Here is a 19,669-nt window from a genome sequence, read left to right as displayed (position 1 = left end):
TAAATAAAATTAAATCAGAAAACAAGAATTTAAAGAAGGGTAGCCAGGATCTTGTTTACTTGATGTAACAGGGAAAGTCAAAATTATTTGGAGGCAATATCTTCTCAATCAAACTCTACGTTTACGTTGAGTTTAATTGTCAAATCAGGCATATGTTAACACATTTCCAGAAAGTACTCTGCTTAGACCAAACTGAAATGGATTAGAGAAAAAAAAAAGGCTAAGATGAGGAGCAGTAAATAGCTTGTCAGTGTAGTGTCCATCCGCACAGTTTGTGCAGCGCTCTCTTAAAATAAAAACAGATTGGATGTTTTCCAACTGGGATATGTTATTTTGGCAGATGGTAACCTGTGGAGAAATGAGTCTTTGTGCTGATTGGTTGAAAATTAATAAGTGAATGATTTGAGAAAGTCAGTCTCTGGAAAGAATTAGCATTGGGGGCAGGGTAGAGGCGAAGGATAGCTTCTAAAGCAGAGTTGATATAACGCCTTTACAAAATTGAAAATCTCACATCATGTCTTTCAAAAGTGATGAGTTTCAATGCTGTTCAGAAGCAGGGGGTGGCCATTGGCTCACAGCTTCTTCCTTGCCTTTAATTAAGTGCTTAATTTTTCTTTCTTGCCTGAGGCATTTAATTCTGTTTTTTCACCCAGCCTCCCTCTAGGCAGCCGGATTATCACAGTCCCTGTGAACTCATCTCTGTCTTGGCACATAAACAAGCTGAGGGAGACTGGAAAGGAAGCCTACAATGTGAGCTATGCCTGGAAGATGGTGAGTGGAAGGAAGTCGTTTGGATTGGACGGCCCATGAAGTCTAGTTCAATGCCTTTCTCACGGTAACACTGGAGAACTTGGGTTAGACTATATGACTAGCCAGATTTAAAGTGACTGGGTTAGAAGACATTCCACAGATGGTTCATATTTTTTCCCCTTTCTTGTTTATAAAACCAGTAATTGTTCATGACAAAGAGATCAAATCATATAAAAGGATATAAAGGGGAGAAAATAGATCCGCTCCTTCCTGCCCTTGACCCATTTCCCATCAGTAACCACTTCAACCCGTTTCCAGAACCACCCCATCCCCCACCCTCCCCCACTCCGCCACAAACAAATCTCTGTGTGTACACATCCATGAGGTGCACTAGGGACTGTATGAATTTATGTAGATAGATCATAGCTCTTTAAATGAATTTTGAAACTACATTTATTTATTTGTACATGTGTGGGCACATGGAGGCCAGAGGACAACTTGTGGGAAATAGTTCTCTATTTCTACCAGGATAGACCTCAGGGCATCACGGGGGCAGGAAGTACCTCCACCTGCTCAGCTAGCTGCAGAGCCTTTTTTTAAAAAACTATAGATTATTGTCAGATCTTGGAGTTACAGACAGTTGTGAGCTGCCATGTGGATGCTGGGAATTGAACCCAGGTTCTCTGGAAGAACAGCCCGCTGAACCATCTATCAGCCAGATGTGGTAGAACACACCTTCAATCCCAGCCCTCAGGAGGCAGAGGCAGGTGGATCTCTGAGTTCAAGGCCAGCCTGGTCTACAGAGTGAGTTCTAGGACAGCCAGAGCTACACAGAGAAAGCCTGTCTTATCATAAAACCAGACTTTTGTGTTTGAATTCAGAGGCTTCTTTCTTCTAGCATATTTTCTAATATATTCCAATGAAAAGCATTTCAGTTACATCCTGGATGGTATCTGCATTAATAACTGTTGATGTTTAAAAAAGACAAAAATGTAGGCATTGTATGGCTTTTGGACGGTAAGCAGAACTCAATGTCAACATTTTTGGAAAGAATAATTTTCTCTTCTTCCCACATTGATAAATCCTGAGCTGTGTCCTGAGTTCTACAATTCAGGCAATCACGTCAGTGAGATGTACCACCTCTCTCGGGGAGCTAAATTTGTCACCCAGGTCACTATCAAGTGAAAAACTAAGAGTAATGAGATTCAAGACAAATCAAGCTGCACTCACTACCCAGCAATAAGGGCAAATATTTTTAAATTTCTTTATTTGAGGAGGGTGGTAAATATTTGCCTTGTCCCAAGGGGTAAAATGGATCTTTCTATTAATATAATCCAAGAAGAGTCAGCTATTACTGAGAAAATCTAGCCAATTAGCTCAGCATCCACAGACACGGCAGACCAATGAATTCTTCTACCGAATTCAGCTGAGGATAACTTGAGATTGAGTTAGCACTGTGAAGCGGTTGCTCTTTCTAGCTAACCCAGCTACTTTTGGAACTTAGGTATTATTCCCTTACTGAATAAGCGAAATTCTGTAAAGTTATATTCCAGTTCCTCCAATAGGGTTCCATCTTTTGATCACTGGAACTTGCAGCAGTAAAAACTTAACTTCAGGGACACCTGTGTAAGACGGCGCAGTGAGGAAAGAGTAGATGCCATTTAGAATACCCCATCAACTTTCCAATTCAGGGCATGAGGGAAGAGGATTAAATTTGCTAATCTAATCGAGTCTGTTTGCCAGCAGTACTTGAAAGCAATTCCAGGAAGATGTAAACTGCCTCTGTGTTTAAAGATTCTGAAGTCATTCTCACAGACCCCATGTTTAACTTAACTCTAACCTGTCCGGTTTCAAATTTCTTCATCACTGCATCATCTGAGCCATTTTATAAGTTCTGACTTAGCTGTCCTCGCTCCCATTAATTTACATACCATCTTTTAAATGAATTCTTTGGGGTGGAGGAAGACAGATCAGTGGGGAAAGTGCTTGGTGTGCAAGAAGGGTGACCTGACTTTGCATCACCAGCGTCCATGTGAATCCAGGTGTGCATCTAACCCCAGCACTGTAGAGCGGAGACAGGAGGACCCCCAGAGGCTTCATGGCAAGCTAGTTTAGTCAAATCAGAAACTCCAAGGTCACTGAGAGATCCTGTCTCAAAAAATAGAGAAGAGACTGAGGAAGGCATCCCAACGTCAACCTCTGATCTCCACGTAATGCCTGCAAGCACAGTCTCACACACATGAAGGTATGCATAACACACACACACACACACACACACACACACACACTGAATAATAGTAAACGGGCTCTTTGCATCTTGCAATATATCAGACTTACACAGTTATGCACTGTTTAATGACAGTCCAAGAAAAGCATCACTGCATCATTGTGTGTCAACGTCATTGACTTACACAAACCTCCTCCATGATATGGGTCAGCCAACTGTACCTGACTGCCTGAGGCAATCAAAGCACAGGTGTGCAGAGGTATGTGGCAGATGCCAGAATAACACAACATGCTGTTTTTTCAGTAAGCATTTGTATAAGTAGAAATAGATATCCTAAAATAATGATTAAAGTTGTGGTAGAGTGAATACATAAAGTGTAACTGAGTTCTTCCTAACAATACTGCAGTCGATTGTCTGTGCTACACGCTTATGTGGCTGACAGACAACCGAGTAGGCTACTTCACCCCCCGTGGCACCATGCATCATGAGCTGCATTGTGATCCTACAGTGGCATCATCTGGAAATGACAGGCATTTTCTAGCTATCAGATAATTTTTAATTACATTTACCATTGTTGGTGGTAAGTCAGTGATTGGCTGATGATTCTTGGGAAGATATTTTCCTCACTAAATTTTGTTCAAACATCCATTTCTAAGAGAAAGCAGATCTGCAAGTTCATAGCGTTTATTGTATTGGACTGCTAAAGCACCTGCCTATCCTGGACAGAAATGTTGACCCACCTAGACTGGACAAGAGTACCATAGAATTTGTGCTTCCTATGAGGTTTTTTTTTTTTTTTTTTTTTGGTTTTTCGAGACAGGGTTTCTCTGTGTAGCTTTGCGCCTTTCCTGGAACTCACTTGGTAGCCCAGGCTGGCCTCGAACTCACAGAGATCCGCCTGACTCTGCCTCCCGAGTGCTGGGATTAAAGGCGTGCGCCACCACCGCCCGGCATTTTTTTTTTTTTTTTTTTTTTTTTTGGGAGGTTTTTTGTTTGTTTGTTTGTTTGTTTTTCGAGACAGGATTTCTCTGTGTAGTTTTGCGCCTTTCCTGGAGTTCACTCTGTAGCCCAGGCTGGCCTCGAACTCACAGAGATCCGCCTGGCTCTGCCTCCCGAGTGCTGGGATTAAAGGTGTGCGCCACCACCGCCCGGCGCTTCCTATGAGTTTTAACAGTGATGGTGTTCATTTAGAACCTGGGGTGTAGACAGTGCTTGCTGGGGATGAAGTAAACACGCTGGATTCTTTTAATGACTGCCCCAAGTCCTTCTCTTCCTGAGGATTCACAATTGATTAAGAATATAATAAGTTTTGGTTTTACTCAATCCCTGGGCAAGCTTCAGTGAAACATTTCACTATTAGGATAAGAATTTGTAAAGTATCAAACTGATAATAGAAAAAAATAAATAAAATAAAAGAATAGTCAACTCAGCTGGGCGGTGGCGCACGCCGTGAATCCCAGCACTCGGGAGGCAGAGGCAGGTGGATCTCTATGAGTCTGGTCTACCTAGTGAGTTCCAGGACAGGCTCCCAAGCTACACAGAGAAACCTTGTTGAGAAAAAAAAAAAATCAACTCTCAGAACACTTCTATAAAAACCAATGGTTTTTTTTTTCTCCTTGGCTAGAGGATGTACCTAGGGCAAACTAGTCAAGCATTTTATCACTGAGCCATGTCCCAGGCCCCACTTGTGCATTTTAAATGCATTGCAAAACACACACACACACACACACACACACACACACACACACACACACACACTTGTGTCCATTAATCATGACAAACAAGGTCACAGTTCCCAGGGGCCTCCTCTTCTGTCTACTTATTAGCTATAGGATGTTGTGTTACATACAAGCTCCCTTCCATAAGAAAGAAAAACAGAAAATATCTTCTGTGAATCTTCGTATCATTCATGTGTTCATCCGACATTACTTTAACGCCTTCCCAGAGAGAAGACAGACATCACAAGATAATGTATGCAATGGACTCTTCATTTTCTGTGTTAGGAATTCCTTGCTGATTTTTTTTTCCTCCCCTTTACAGGTACAGGACACTTCCTTCATTCTGTGTATTGTGGTGATCCAACCGGAAATACCTGTCAAACAACTGAAGAACCTCAACACCGTGCCCAGCAGCAAGCTGCTATACCACCGGCTAGATCTCCTGGGCCAACCTAGCGCCTGCCTCCACTTCAAGCAGCTGGCGACTCTAGGTGAAGCCCATGGGCTCCTCAGCTTCCTGCATGATCTTGCTCAAAGAGTTTATCATAAACATGTTTGATTCCTGCTCCCTGTCCAGTCCCAAATACTTAATATTTCCTGTTCTAGAAAATGTGAAGCAGCCAGGTACAATGGTTCACACCCACAGTCCTGGTAGTAATTAGGCTGGGGCAGGCAGATCACTATGGGCTGAAGGCTAGCATGAACTCCACAGTGAGTTTCCGGACAGCCTGGGCTATTGAGTGAGAACCTGTCTCAATAAACTAACAATAATAATGATATCATAACAAAATATACTATGTGAAGCAGTTATGTTCTCTGCCTTGGTCAAGTTGCCTAGAAGAAGCTGAGATGGGGATTTTCTTTTTTTAAGATTTATTTTATTTATCATATAAACAGCATTCTTTCTGCAAGTTTGCCTGTACACCTGAAGAGGGAATCAGATCTCATTTCAGATGGTTGTGAGCCACCATGTGGTTGCTGGGAATTGAACTCATGACTTCTGGAAGAGCAGTCAGTGCTCTTAACCTCTGAGCCATCTCTCCAGCCCCCTGAGATGGGAATTGCTATGCTGATGATTTATAGGTAAGCTCTCAAAAGAGACCAGTGAAGAGCGGGAAGGCAGTAAACCAGGAGAAAAGACAAAACAAAGCTGATTCCAGATGATGCTCCAGCCTCTGCCGTCTCAGATTCGGAGTGTCCATGGACCCAGCATCTTCCCAGACCACAGATAAGCTTTCCTAGTCCTCAGCCCCTCTCAGCCTAGGCACGGTTTGGTTGTCCAAAGGCCACAAATAGGTGTCCTACCAGTAGAGCACAGGACATAGATGTGAGGTGGTGCAGGTGTGGGGAGGGTGTTGAAAACAGGAAGAGGGATATAAAGGGATCTGATGAAGGTGCTGATGGTATCTTCCACAGGACCCTACCTCAAAAGAGTTTAGGCATAGGCAGAGTCTCCAAAGGATGCTGGTGGGAATTACTATTGCAATGTACCAGGTGGTTAGTGTTCAGTGCCTTGGTTGATCTGTGGTAAAGGAAGACATTTGGGCTTACCAGAGAAAAATAATTTCCTCAGACTAAGGTAAAACAACAAAGCTTAGATGCTTTGAAGTCAGTTTCCTCTGAAATTAATGTCACAACTCCACTGTCTGCCAGTTTATTTCTAATTTCTATATGTCTTTATAGGTTAAGTGAGTTTCTTGTAGACAGATTTGTTTGGATAGAGAGTAGGTTTTGTATCCATTTTTGGCAATCTATGTTGTTTGAGTTTTTATGTTGGTTGTTTGTTGTACATAGGTATCACTATATAATCCTGGCTGATCTCAAACTCACTCCCCTCATGCCTTAGCCTCCCATTTGCTGGATGTCACGTGATAGTTTTTTATGACACTTTTTAAAATATGGTGAGGTTTGGTGTGGTGGTGCATGTTTTTAAGTACTCAGGAAGCAGAGGTAGGCAAATCTCTGTGACTTTGAGACTAGGCTGGTCCACAAGAAGAGTTCTAGGCCAGCCAGGGCTACATAGCGAGACCTGTTTCAAAGGAAATAAAAAATAAATAAAAATATGGGAAGGTTGAACAACAAAAAATTTAAATAGAACATTTTGTTTCATACTGTGACTCACTGCAAGGATTTTTGTCTCAAATAGGAAACTAATTTTCATGTTAGACATAGTATTTAGGGATATACACATGGGATACTCTCAATAAGCTTTTTTTGGGACACGTTTGCCTACCACCTGGGATGGTAATTTTTTAATTTGGTTTTGGTTTTGCACTGATGTCAACTTTTCATCTTTCTTCTTCCTGAATGACAGTTACTGATGTGAATACTAGCAGACATCACTGATGCCCCTGTAAAGCACTGTTCAGCATCACTCTAGAGAGTTACTGTTTTTTTTCCCCATTTTGCAAATGCCTGCCCAACATCTCACAGCCAGAAAATGGCGGAGCCCAGAGGCTATCCAGTCTGGGTCCATGTGTGTGCTGCACCCTCTATCCTAACAGATACACAGCATGCAGATCTACGATTCTTAGGATTTCCGCTTCCAGCATTTGTGCCTCTTTGGGCACATCCCCATCCTGCCTCCCTCATAGGACCATAAGCTCCCTGAAGGGAGAGAATGTGGATTTTTTTTTCCTTCCCTTATTCTCTGCTCTCATTGTCCAGCTCTTTGTGCCCTTGTGGAAGACATTAAGCCACCGTAGCAGACATGTTGGCAGAGCCTGAGTGAGGCTTTTGTTTGGGTCCCAGATGAAGTCTCTGTGTGCTGAGGCCTGCTTTGTTGGGGTCTCTTTCAGAAAGTCCAACCGTCATGCTGTCCGCCGGCAGCTTTTCCTCCCCCTACGAGCACCTTAGCCAGCCCGAGACCAAGCGCATGGTGGAGCATTACACGGCCTATCTCAGTGACAACACTCGCCTCATTGCTAACCCGGGACTCAAAGTAAGTACTGGCACAGGCCACATCTCTGGGGCCCCTTTCCACAGGCCCAGGGGGTGTTGGCCATGAACCTTTGAAGTATCAAACCCTGCTTGCATCTGGGCCTCTGCAGCCAGGAGCCAAAAAGGCAGAGTGTGTGCCCCAGGGGGAGGCTAGTCAGCTGTGACCCTTTTGATGGATTAAGAAGCCCAGTGAGCCACATGAAGAATCTACTTCAGGCCTCGTATGCAATGGGGATTTCCAGGTGGGGGGTGTGATTAAAAGACCAGAGAAAACTTCACACTCCATTTTTCCCGTGGAAAAGAAGTGGTCTGCTGTCGAGATGAATATGATAGTCAAGCACCAAAGAGGCTGCGTGTATGTGTCTAATGATTCGCCGTAGGAATTTTCTGAAGCTAGCTAGGTGAACAACTGTGTAGTCGCACCTCCCCTGACTGTATTCTGTGAACTTTTGTTTTCTCCGAGTTTGGCCGAGTCCATCTGCTGTGGAAAGGTTTTCAAGAAGTAATTGGGCTTGGCTTCTCTGCAAGAGAACCTTGGGGAGCCCTGCCAGCAGCCCACACTCTTTTCATGTGAGTTTTTTTAAAGGGGCCCTGCAATGTCTGCCTTTGTTTCTTAGTTCTCTGTCCGGAATGAAGTGATGGCGACCAGCCACGTCACAGATGAATGGATGACACAGATGGAAATGAGCAGCCTGAACACATACATTGTCCGCCGTTACATAGCAACACCCAATGGCGTCCTCAGAATTTATCCTGGGTCCCTCATGGACAAAGCATTTGATCCCACTAGGAGACAGTGGTAAGTCTGAGGGGCTTCCGTTTCCAGGTCCTCCTAGGCCTGGGGAGACATGATAAGTACAGGCAATACAGCAACTTTGCCAATCAGAGGAGAAGACCCTTTCAAGGGGGGTAAAATTGTTTTCAATAGGTTTTTTTTTAATATTGTGGATTACTTTTTTCTAACTGCAGTGCCTTTCTCTCTCTGTTGGAATTTTGAGAGTGAAATGCTTTACATCGGTCCATTTTGACTCCTAAGGTCTTACCTGATTCTTCCTCACGACTGGAGGGTCATCTTGAATGAAATGGTTCATTTTACTCCGTGTAATTATGGCATCGTGTATGGCCTGTGGAAAATGAACACATGTAAATTCAGGAATATTCTTCTACCTCTGAGCTTTATTTTCACACTAGTGCTAGGCAGGCACTGTAGCAGGGAGGCAGCATGAACCAGGAGCAAAATCATCCTGTGTTGGATAGCAACCAACTCACTCAGGAGTCAGCTCTTCCTGCCCACTCCCCACCCGTAATAATCCTGGATGGTTTCTTTATGTTTATTTATTTCTCTTCTTTCATTGGTCCTTTTTTGTATTCCCCTCTGAGTCATCTGAACTACAGGTCTCAGTAAAAGCTCAGAGTCAAACACATATTAGAACAGGGAGGGAATCTCAGTTTCTCAACTCTGTCTTGATGCTATCATCAGGCACAAAAGGTGAGAATCTGGGCTGGGTCGGCCGCTCAGTGGTAGAGCACCTGCCTGGCATGGGTAAGCCATAAGTTCAAAACCCCATCTCTGCAAATGAAGTAAGGAGGTAGAGATAGCTCAGTGGATAAGAGCACTTGTTCTTGCAGAGGACCCAGGTTCAATTCCCAGTCCCACATGGTAGCTCACAAACATCTATCTGTAACTCCAGTTCCAGGGGATCCAGCACCTTCTTCTGGCCTCTGCAGGCACCGAGCATGTACATGGCACACATACGTAATAAGCAGGCAAAACACACATAAAATGTTTTTTAAAAATTTAAGGAAGATTCATTTTGATTTTTAAGGTGGTACCAGCACAGTTAATAAGTACTTTAGAGCTACAAACTCACTGTTCCTTGAAACTTACAGAGTAGTAAATGCCTAAAATCACATGGCTTCTCTTGGGTCTCTGTTAGGTATCTTCATGCAGTAGCTAATCCAGGGCTGATTTCTCTGACTGGTCCTTACCTCGATGTTGGAGGAGCTGGCTATGTGGTGACAATCAGTCACACAATTCATTCATCCAGGTAATTATTTTAATTAATTTTTAGTCATGTAAAATCTTTTAGATTACATGTATTGACTTACCTAATGTGTGCTTGTGTGCATGCATGCATGCATAGGACATATGTGGAGGCCAGTGGACAACTTGTAAGAAGGGACTGGTTCTCTTAGACCATGCAGGCCCCGGGGATCAGGCCATCAGGTTTGGTGACAATCACCTTTGCCCACTGAACCAATTCCACCAACTTTTTCAGTCACGTGCACACACACATGTAAAAAGGAAAAGAAACCCCAGCTGGAACACGGCATCTCTCATTGTTAGAATTGCTATGTTCTCCAGCAGAGGAGCATTGTTTTTTTTTCTTTGGTTTTCCGAGACAGAGTTTCTCTGTGTAGCTTTGCGCCTTTCCTGGAACTCACTTGGTAGTCCAGGCTGGCCTTGAACTCACAGAGATCCACCTGCCTCTGCCTCCCGAGTGCTGGGATTAAAGGCGTGCGCCACCACCGCCCGGCTTCAGAGGAGCATTTTTTAATGAGGAAAGATATACCAGGCATCTGGAGTTCTATTGTGTCTGACTCTTTAGAATTATATGAGTTGTTTGCTTTGGTTTTCTGTTGAGTATTTTGGAGAGTATCTCTTAAAAATGATGTTGCCAGGATGTCAATACCATGGGACATATATCAGAATGTGTTGTTTCCTACAGCTTAAAGCTTCAGCTCTGACGCTACAAACATCAGTGAGGGTTTGAATGGGAAAGCACATTGCTTCAATCCCATTATTATACAAATAGCTATTTTCTCAAAGCAACCAAGAAAGACCATATTTTTGACTGGTAACTGGCATGCTGCCTTAAAACTTAGAGGAAAGCAGATCTTCTTGCTTTTCAGTGGTGCTCATTACTCTTCAAATGGTACTAGTTAGAAGTCTCCTGACATAAGTTCACTGATACAATAATTGGAAAGCAGAGTGGGCTGGAATTCCAGCATCGGGCCCATGTCTCTGTGGAAAGCCATGCCTGCCGCCAGCCCAATGCTGATTCTGGGGCAACAGTATCTATCTGCTTGACTGTCCGCTTGTCTCATAACACAAATTTCCTACATAAGCAAATAACCCTCATACAGAGTACATCCTTCCATATTTCTGTTAGCATGCCATCTGGTACGTGATGAGACTCATCATCCCCTCCATACAGCCTAATCCATGAAGAAAAAGTAAATAGACTGTTTCTTCCAGGGAAGGGTCCACCTCATCTCTGACTGTAGTCAAAGGGGCCTGAGTCGGGCTTTCAAAGACACCAGTGAGGGGTCCCTTCATCGTCCACTCATTTGTCAAGAGCGCTGAGCCTTGCCTTCTGTTGTGTGCTCTTGGTGCATGGGTAGAGACCAGTTTGTGAGTTTATGTGTATGTGTGTAAGCATCTTCATTGACGATTCGGGAAGTACAAGAATGTTGGTCTGGTTTGTTTGCCAGCCTTTGTGGGGCCTGTTCAAATGAAGCATGGTGGGAACACAGTGACTTTTCAAATGAGGACAACTTTAGATCTCCTCTCTGGTTACCTTCCTGTTTAACAACAACAAAAGTGCACAGTTTTAGTCCTAGACTGGAAGTTACTGTGAATACGGATTCCCCCCAGAGGAAATGTATGCTGTGGCCCTCCTCAAAATGCAGCCTGCAGACCCCATTGTGTGGATGTTTTACTTAGCTGGGTACCATTTGAGTATTTAGAGCTGTGGCCTTTTCCTTCATCACAGTTTAGATCCAAGCCCACAGCCTCTTTTGTTGCTCAGCAAAAGCCCCCGTGACTTGCACTGATAGACGGGCTTGGCGAAGGTGTCTGCTTGGGAACCTGCTCCCCTCCTGAGATACGTAAAAGTAAAAGTGCTGTTTATGATTTATAGAACTGTAAACAAATCCTTTTTTGCTTTTGTTTCCTCACTAGAGCCTATCTCAAATAATTATTTTAATAATTAAATTAAATAATACATAAAGCTCATAGAACAGTGCCCAGAACATGGGAAAGGGACACGGTGTTAGAGGTGATGCCTGGGAAAATGCTTAGCACCAAACTTGACAGTGTTGAGTGATAAGTAAATATCGGTTATTTTATTGTCGTGCTATGTAGGCTTTGAACTTGTGGCATTTGAACTGGACAGAGGAGAGAGCTGACATGGATACCTCACTTGTCTGAAACACAACCACTCACCCCTGGTTTCAGATGTGCTTTGGTGGAGAGCTAGGGGAGGGCTTTCTAACTCAGTGCTCACCAATCACTCATGGGAGCTCTGTCTGCTTCCATGAGCATTTCCAGTGGCCTGACAGTCTAGCTGGGCATTCTCCCCATGTGATAACACTGCTGGAGATAAAGGGACTGAGTGGTCACATGATTTCAACAATGATAATCGCATACATGTGTGACCATCAACCTGGTCCGTTTTGTTTAGAAATGTAGATTTGGCTGGATATTTCTGTAACATTCTTTTGAGTTGCTATGGTAACAGTCCAGCTAGCTACAATTCAGGTAAAATACAAATCTAGGCTCATGGGTAAGATACGTGCTATTACTTCAGCATCTTAATTCATGCTGGAGCAGATAGCTGCCATTCAGAGGAGGGTTAGAAATCAGATGAGCATATCCCAAACACCGGAACAGTACTTTCCACAGAAGCAGCCATACAGTACTGTAGAGAAGAGCCAACCTCTGGTGTTGTTCCAGATACAGGGAAAAGGTGATATTTAAGTCTTTTAACCATTCTCAGGCTGATTTTTTTCATTCATAAAATACAAACTACAATTTTTTCTTAGCTTCTTCCACAGAAATTAAATAATCTAAAATTGTTTACAGCCCTACAGATCTGACTTAGTGACTAAGACAATATGCTTTTGGAATTAAGCAGGGAGTTTCTGTCCATGTATACACTAATTATTCCATGATGCTGGCCTCACTCTTGCAAGCTCCAGTGTTCTTGAATTGCTAAAGCCTCCCAAGAGTGCCACAAAAGGGGCTGGAGAGATGGCTTGGCAGTTAAGAGCGCTTGCTCTTCTTGTAGAAGACCCAGTTTGGCTGCCAGCACCAGTTCCGGGGGGTGCGACGTCCTTTTCTGACCTCAAGGACACCAGTCATGTACCTGGTGCACATATATAACACATGGAGACACACATGCACAAAACATAAAGATTACCATGAGAAAGGGCTGGGCTGTCGCTCAGTTCTTAGAGCACCTGCCTAGCATGCAGTAGGCCCCCAGAGTTAAACCCTGTCGCTGTGGAGAGAGAAGAAAAAGACCATCATGAAATAGTTAAGAATGATGTCATTTTTTTCTTCTGGTATTTTCTTGGTAATCAGCCAGGTAGATAATAATAGATGTTGGCCTGGGCGGGGGGCAAGGAGGGAGAGGGCAGGAGGAGGGAGGGCAGGGGAATCCGTGGCTGATATGTAAAATTAAATTAAATTATAAAAATAAAAAAAATAGATGTTGGGCTCTTAACAGTCCATGTTGGGCAAGCCCTGCTGTATTTCACTGAGCCACTTCTGCTATTCGGGTGTTTACTAAACATTATGAACACTATCACATTTAATTGTGATATCAGGGTTATTTTTTTAAAGGTACTACTATTGTCTCCATTTTCCTATGAAAAACCAAAGTTTTAAAAAGGCCAAATAGCATCCAGGAGCAACATAAATAACACTGGCTATGCCAGGACTTGACCCCATATCTACCAAAAAATTAGCCAGTAGCACCAAGCTTTACTGCCCAGATTTACCTGCAGAGTCCCTCTTTGAGAGGAGTGGTATAGGATAGAGAGGGTGTTCTGACCTGCAACACATAAGACTCATTCTTAAATAGGAACTGTGTTTTGAGTAGAGTCCACCATGGTGTTGTGGAAAGAAAATGGACAGGGTTCCTGATAAGTTTTATGTGGCCTTACTGTGCTTGCTAAGTCTCTGTGAGGCCTGTTTCCGTACCGGAAAGAGTGAAGGAAGTAATGAATTGCAGCCATTCAGGTTCCTTTTCTAGAAGCTTGCTGAAGTGACTGTAGAGCCTGTGAGATGGCTCAGTGGGGAAAGGCGCCTGCTGCCCAACCTGACGGCCTGAGTTTGATCCCCGGGACCACATAGTGGAAGGAGAGAAGTGACTCCCACAAGTTGGCTTCTACACACACACGCACACACACACACACACACACACACACACACACACACACACACACACACACACACACACACTGTGGCACACATGCCCCACATACATCTACAAACACACAGACACATACATGCATACATATGTATCTACCTATGTACATAATCTTTTTCAGTTTTGTTTTAAGTAGCCAGACCTGCAACCTCTCACTCTTACGTCTCTGACTGATATTTTTGCTAAAAAGCCCAACCACTCTGAACATTTGTGGGGGTTGTGGGGACTGGACATATCCCCCAGCTGCTCGTGTTTGGTGCTGGTCTTACTCAGAAAGCCGTAACTCAAGGCTTAATGTTTTCTCTCAAGGCATCTTCACGCTACATGCAGTCACTCCGCGTTTACAGGCGCGGGAAGTGGGGAGGGCGTATGTTTCTAATCGTAGACAATGCCGTGTGTACTCTACCTCCTCTTCTCATCGGTCTCCTTCACATGAAGTGCACAGCTGTCTTCCGGACACACCGTGGCTGTGATGGGCATTGACTTCACCCTGAGGTACTTCTACAAAGTTCTGATGGACCTCTTACCAGTTTGTAACCAAGATGGTGGCAACAAAATAAGGTAAGCCCTCCAGGGACACTAGTTCCTGTCCACTGCCAAAATAAGAACAAATTGGCACCAGATGTTGGCCGCATAGTTAGAAATCAGTACCAAAAGTTGAGTTCATTCCCTGGGTGTCCTATTAAGATGGGTTTTTATTGTCATCTTCCCCTCCACCCCCCCACTGCCACCACCTTTTTTTCCCAAATCTCTCTCTCTCTGCGTGTGTGTGTGTGTGTGTGTGTGTGTGTGTGTGTGTGTGTGTGTGTGCAAAACAACTTTGGGTGTCCTCACCTTCTACCTTCTTTGAGACAAGGTCCCTTATTCATGGCTGTAAGCACCAGGCTCCCTGCCCAATGAGCTGTCAATGAGTCTCCTTACAGATGTGTGCTACAGCATTAAGCTTTCCATGGGTGTGGGCATTGCAAGGCGAGTGTTTTACCCACCGTGGCATCTCCCTGGCTCTTCTTTCCTTTTTCAAAGGTACCTGCTGCTTATTATTTAGACAAACAGGCACAGTGCCTAGCAAGAGGAATAGCATAGTGCCCCAAAGTCGTGTTTCTCTAGAAGTCAGTGATTAGAAGCGTCCCTCAACTTTGGTATTGGGGAGACCAGGGGGCACTTTCTCTTGGGCGGCACTTTTGATGTTAACTTAGTCATTAAGCCAATCTCTGTGAAATTTCAGCTGTTTAGACTGGCACTTTTACATTTTCCCAGAAAGAGGCTCACAGAACTACGAGACCTCGCCTTCTGAATTTCAAAAGAAAATGTCTGATCAAAGCAAGGGCATTCCCTTGATTCAGCGCAGACGGCTTTTTAAAGTAGCTTCTTGGTTCCGTCTTGGGCTCCACACGTTCTGTCGCTGTTGAATTTCACATTGGAGTTTAATGGGCACGTGCAGGGCTCCTGGCCACCGCTCTGACTACTGCTCAGGGGAAGAAAATGGAACATAGTCCTGATTAAAGTAGTTCTAGCTCTGCTTAGTGTTCCTACAAGTACCTTTTTATGTACATCGAGTGTTGTGTTTTGTTTATGTTTGTGTCTGTGAATGCTCCTCTGCTTCTTTCCTTCAAAATCCTCCTCCTTCTAATATCCTTTCAAAGAATTTCCCATCCCTCACTCTTGCATTGGGCAGGCACATCCTCTAGGAACTGTATAGGCAACCGCAGAGCGATGTGTAGCTCTTACCCTAACCTGAAGGCCAGCTAGTCCATCACCAGCAAGGTTCCTTCATTTTTTCCCCCATAAGTCTAGATAAGTTTGTTTTAAGGCTAGTGCAGTCAAGTGTTCTTTGAAAGCATGTCAGCCGCTCATATGAATGAAGGACATCACTTTTTTTGGTACAGGTGCTTCATAATGGAGGACAGAGGTTATCTGGTGGCTCATCCAACCCTCGTTGACCCCAAAGGTCATGCACCTCTGGAGCAACAACACATCACCCACAAGGTATCCTTTGGCCAAAGCTAGTCAGCTCCATTCTGCGACAGCCCGACATGTGTGAAGTGACACTGGTCTTTGTCTTGTGGTCTTGTCAGGAGCCCCTGGTAGCAAATGACATCCTGAACCACCCAAACTTTGTGAAGAAGAACCTGTGCAACAGCTTCAGTGACCGGACCGTGCAGAGATCTTATAAATTCAATACCAGCCTGGTGGTAAGCCCGTGTTCCCGCTCCTTCGTGGACTATGAACGGAATAATGCCCATGCCTGCTTCGTTGCTCTAGAGTCACAGGACCCCAGGAGTAGGGAAAGACCTTAGTACATCCCCCACTGTGATAATTGTAGGACAGAAAGCCAGGATGTGACAGGGACTGTCTGAAGGTCATAGGGTTGGTACTCTGCTTTGATTAATACACCAGCTGTATTAGTTATGAGTCCCTAGAGCACTGGTTCTCAACCTGTGGATTTCAACCCCTTGCGGGGGAGGTGAAGCGATCCTTTCACAGGAGTCGCATATCAGATATCTTACATATCAGATATTTACATTACAGTTCATAACAATAGAAAATTACGGTCATGAAGTAGCAATGAAAATAATTTTATGGTTGGGGGGTCATCACAACATGAGGAACTGTAATAAAGGGTCACAGCATTAGGAAGGTTGAGAACCACTGCCCTAGAGGACAGAACTTAGAGGGCGGGGGGATTTATTAGAATGGTTACAGACTTGGTCCAGCTGGTCCAACAATGGCTGTCTCCCAACAGAATGCCCAAGAATTCAGTAGTTGTTCAGTCCACAAGGCCGGATGTCTCTGCTGGTCTTCAGTACATGCTGGAATCCCAAAGAAGTAGGCTCTGATGCCAGTGGAGGAATAGCTTGCTAGGGAGAAGAGAGCAAGCAGGCAAAGGGAGAACCAGCTTCCTTCTTCCACGTCCTTTATGAAAGTGTGGCCCAGGTTCAAAGTGGATTTCCTACCTCAAAAGATCTAGATTAAAGGTGGATCTTCCCACCTCAAAGAGCCAGGTTAGAAGTGGGTCTTCCCACTTCAAATGATTTAATTAAGAAAAAAAAAAAAAAAAACCCTCACAGGTGTGCCCAGCCATTTGAGTTTTAGTTAATGTAGTTAATTCCAGATGTACTCAAGTTGACTAAGAATAGCCATCACACCAACCCATCCTTTATCCCTTTGAGTCCCTGCTGAGAGCTGTTCCCATACTCTGTACAAATGTCTGTGGTTCCAGGTGCTCCTGTCTCCTGGAAACAGTTTAGCTGCCTGAATTTCGAAGGCCAGCCTCAGTCAGTCCTTGGTCACCCACCATGATAGGTGGGGAATTTTGTGGCAGTCATCCTGAAAGCATTTGTTTGTTTCATTTGCTTTTGTAGCTGAGAGTATTCTACATGATTTCAATTGCTGAAAATTTTACATGGCTAAATAAATAATAATTTTAATGTGCTTCATTAAATTGAACATCTTAAATATCATGGAGTTGATTGTGAAAAGCAATTGCCTAGTGGAAAAAGAGAAGCTTTCAAAGTGTCCACAACATCACCCTGCTGCCCTGCTTACCCCTTGTTCCATTGTGAGCAGCACTGTTGTGGGGGAGCTGGGGTAGTTACTGTATGAAAGTCTGCCCCTTTCTATGTGTCTGGTTCTTTTCTACAGGGGCTTCCAGAGTCCTCTGCAGGTAAATCCCCGAGGCTGGAGTAGAAACATTTCTGAAAAAGCACATTCTAGTTGAATGGAAATTAGAATAATTTATTTTTTATTACTTTTTAAATTGCATCATGTATTTGTGTGGGTGTACAGATATACGTATAGCACATGTGTGGAGGTCAGAGGACAACTGTACTTGGTATTTTCTTTAGGATCCAACCAGCTCCCAAATAAAGACATAGAGACTTACTACTAATTATGAATGCTGCATCCACCATGAGGAAGCAGAGAGCATGATTGTGTGAATGTCTGCTGTTGCTGCTTCCCCACTTACACAGTTCAGGATCCCAGCCAGGAAATGGTGCCGCCCACAGTGGGCGGGTCTTTCTACCTCAATTCACACAGTTAAGATAATTCCCCCACACTAAGGGACAGTTAACTCTAACCAGCAATGATGTTATCTTTTTTCTTAAGGTTATAGAACTAGGAGCTGGAGAGATGACTCAGCAGTTGAGAACACTGGCTGCTTTTCCAGAGGACCTGGGTTCAATCCCTAGCACCCACATGGCCACTCACAGCCATCTGTAACTACAGTTCCATGGGATCTGATGCCCTCTTCTGGCCTCAGGAAACACCAGCCACCAACCAACATAGTGAACAGACATACGTGAAGGCAAAACAACCATGCACATAAAAGAAAAGTAAAAAAAATAAAAATAAAAAACCATAATCAGCCGGGCGGTGGTGGCGCACACCTTTAATCCCAGCACTCGGGAGGCAGAGCCAGGTGGATCTCTGTGAGTTCGAGGCCAGCCTGGGCTACCAAGTGAGTTCCAGGAAAAGGCACAAAGCTACACAGAGAAACCCTGTCTCGAAAAACCAAAAAAAATAATAATAATAAAATTAGATATGAAAATTTACATTTATGTAATATATATAATATATACCAACTACAAAATGAAAATTATATCTGACTGATAGAACTATCTATAATTTTCTTCTCAACAAAGTGAGAAAAGCAAATTTTTTAACAAACTATGTTCTCTGGGCCATATTTTAAACAGTGGCTATAGGGACTGAAGAGATCTCTCAGTGTCATGAGCTCATGCTGCTCTTCCAGGGGACCCAGGTTTGGTTCCCAGCACCCACATCAGGCAACTCACAACCACCTACAGCACCAGGGTCTCTAACACCCTATTCTATCCTCCACAAATACATGCGGCGCACACACAGACATACGCATATATATAAAAAAATCTTTAGAAAATGCTAAAAATCCTGAACAGTGGCTCTGTGCTGCTTTTATAATCACAATCCGAGCTATTCTGTCTTTTCTGTAAGAGAGGGCCGAGTCTTTGCACTGCTGTCTGTCAGTTCTGACCCTCCTCTCTTCCGCAGGGGGATCTGACGAACCTTGTGCATGGCAGCCACTGTTCTAAGTACCGCTTGACGAGGATCCCAGGAACCAACGCATTTGTCGGTGTCGTCAATGAGACCTGCGACTCCCTCGCCTTCTGCGCTTGCAGCATGGTGGACCGTCTCTGTCTCAACTGTCACCGGTGGGTTGGGTTCTGTTCGTGGACGCCAGGCATTTTGAACAGAAGAGGTAGGGGTGTGTCCTGAGGAAGAGAAGTCCCAGTTTACAGAAGTCTTTAGGATCTGTGCTCTTCCCACGACCCCGTCACCACAGCTGTGGATTCAGGCCAAATGCAATTCAAATTTTTGGCCATGGCTTCATTTTCACTGTCAATTGTAACTGGCAAAGGAATTTTTTAATCTCAGTTCCCTGGTGTGTGTATGATATTCTGCTGGCACCTGCCTCTTAACTAGTAATTCTGTTTGCTTTTCAGAATGGAACAAAATGAATGTGAATGTCCTTGTGAGTGCCCCCTGGAGGTCAATGAGTGCACTGGCAACCTCACCAATGCAGAGAACAGGTAAAAAAAAAAAATAGGTGTGTGTATGTTTGTGTATATGCGTTGTATTTATATATGTACATGTATACATATGTACACATGTATCATATATGTATAATCTCCATACTATGATGTTTTCTATAAATTTGTTGTGGGTTAAGAGTATACAAAAGTGCTTTGTTCTAATAAGGAACATAATCAGTAAGCCAAACTTTAAATAATGTCTGATTCCATGTTTATATATGCTGTGAAATATCAGCAGTGTAT

The 19,669-nt window shown here is 43.8% G+C and overlaps 1 protein-coding gene across 1 annotated transcript in view; it reads left to right on the top strand.

Annotated features, from left to right (window-relative positions):
* Cachd1 (cache domain containing 1) overlaps positions 1-19,669 on the top strand; it is a 221,723-nt gene that overhangs the window by 185,447 nt on the left and 16,607 nt on the right. Inside the window, exons 12-21 of the mRNA XM_052716199.1 lie at positions 654-771; positions 5,018-5,186; positions 7,494-7,636; positions 8,253-8,434; positions 9,573-9,683; positions 14,292-14,414; positions 15,740-15,839; positions 15,929-16,045; positions 18,885-19,045; positions 19,337-19,423. Coding sequence (XP_052572159.1) covers positions 654-771; positions 5,018-5,186; positions 7,494-7,636; positions 8,253-8,434; positions 9,573-9,683; positions 14,292-14,414; positions 15,740-15,839; positions 15,929-16,045; positions 18,885-19,045; positions 19,337-19,423 — 1,311 coding nt within the window. The remainder of the gene's footprint in view (positions 1-653; positions 772-5,017; positions 5,187-7,493; positions 7,637-8,252; positions 8,435-9,572; positions 9,684-14,291; positions 14,415-15,739; positions 15,840-15,928; positions 16,046-18,884; positions 19,046-19,336; positions 19,424-19,669) is intronic.

Source organism: Peromyscus californicus, unplaced genomic scaffold (assembly GCF_007827085.1).
Source record: "Peromyscus californicus insignis strain IS unplaced genomic scaffold, ASM782708v3 Scaffold_5__1_contigs__length_169319896, whole genome shotgun sequence".
NCBI classification, from domain to species: domain Eukaryota; kingdom Metazoa; phylum Chordata; class Mammalia; order Rodentia; family Cricetidae; genus Peromyscus; species Peromyscus californicus.
The sequence above is the reverse complement of the archived record's forward strand: the minus strand, read 5'-3'. Positions and strand labels throughout refer to the sequence as shown.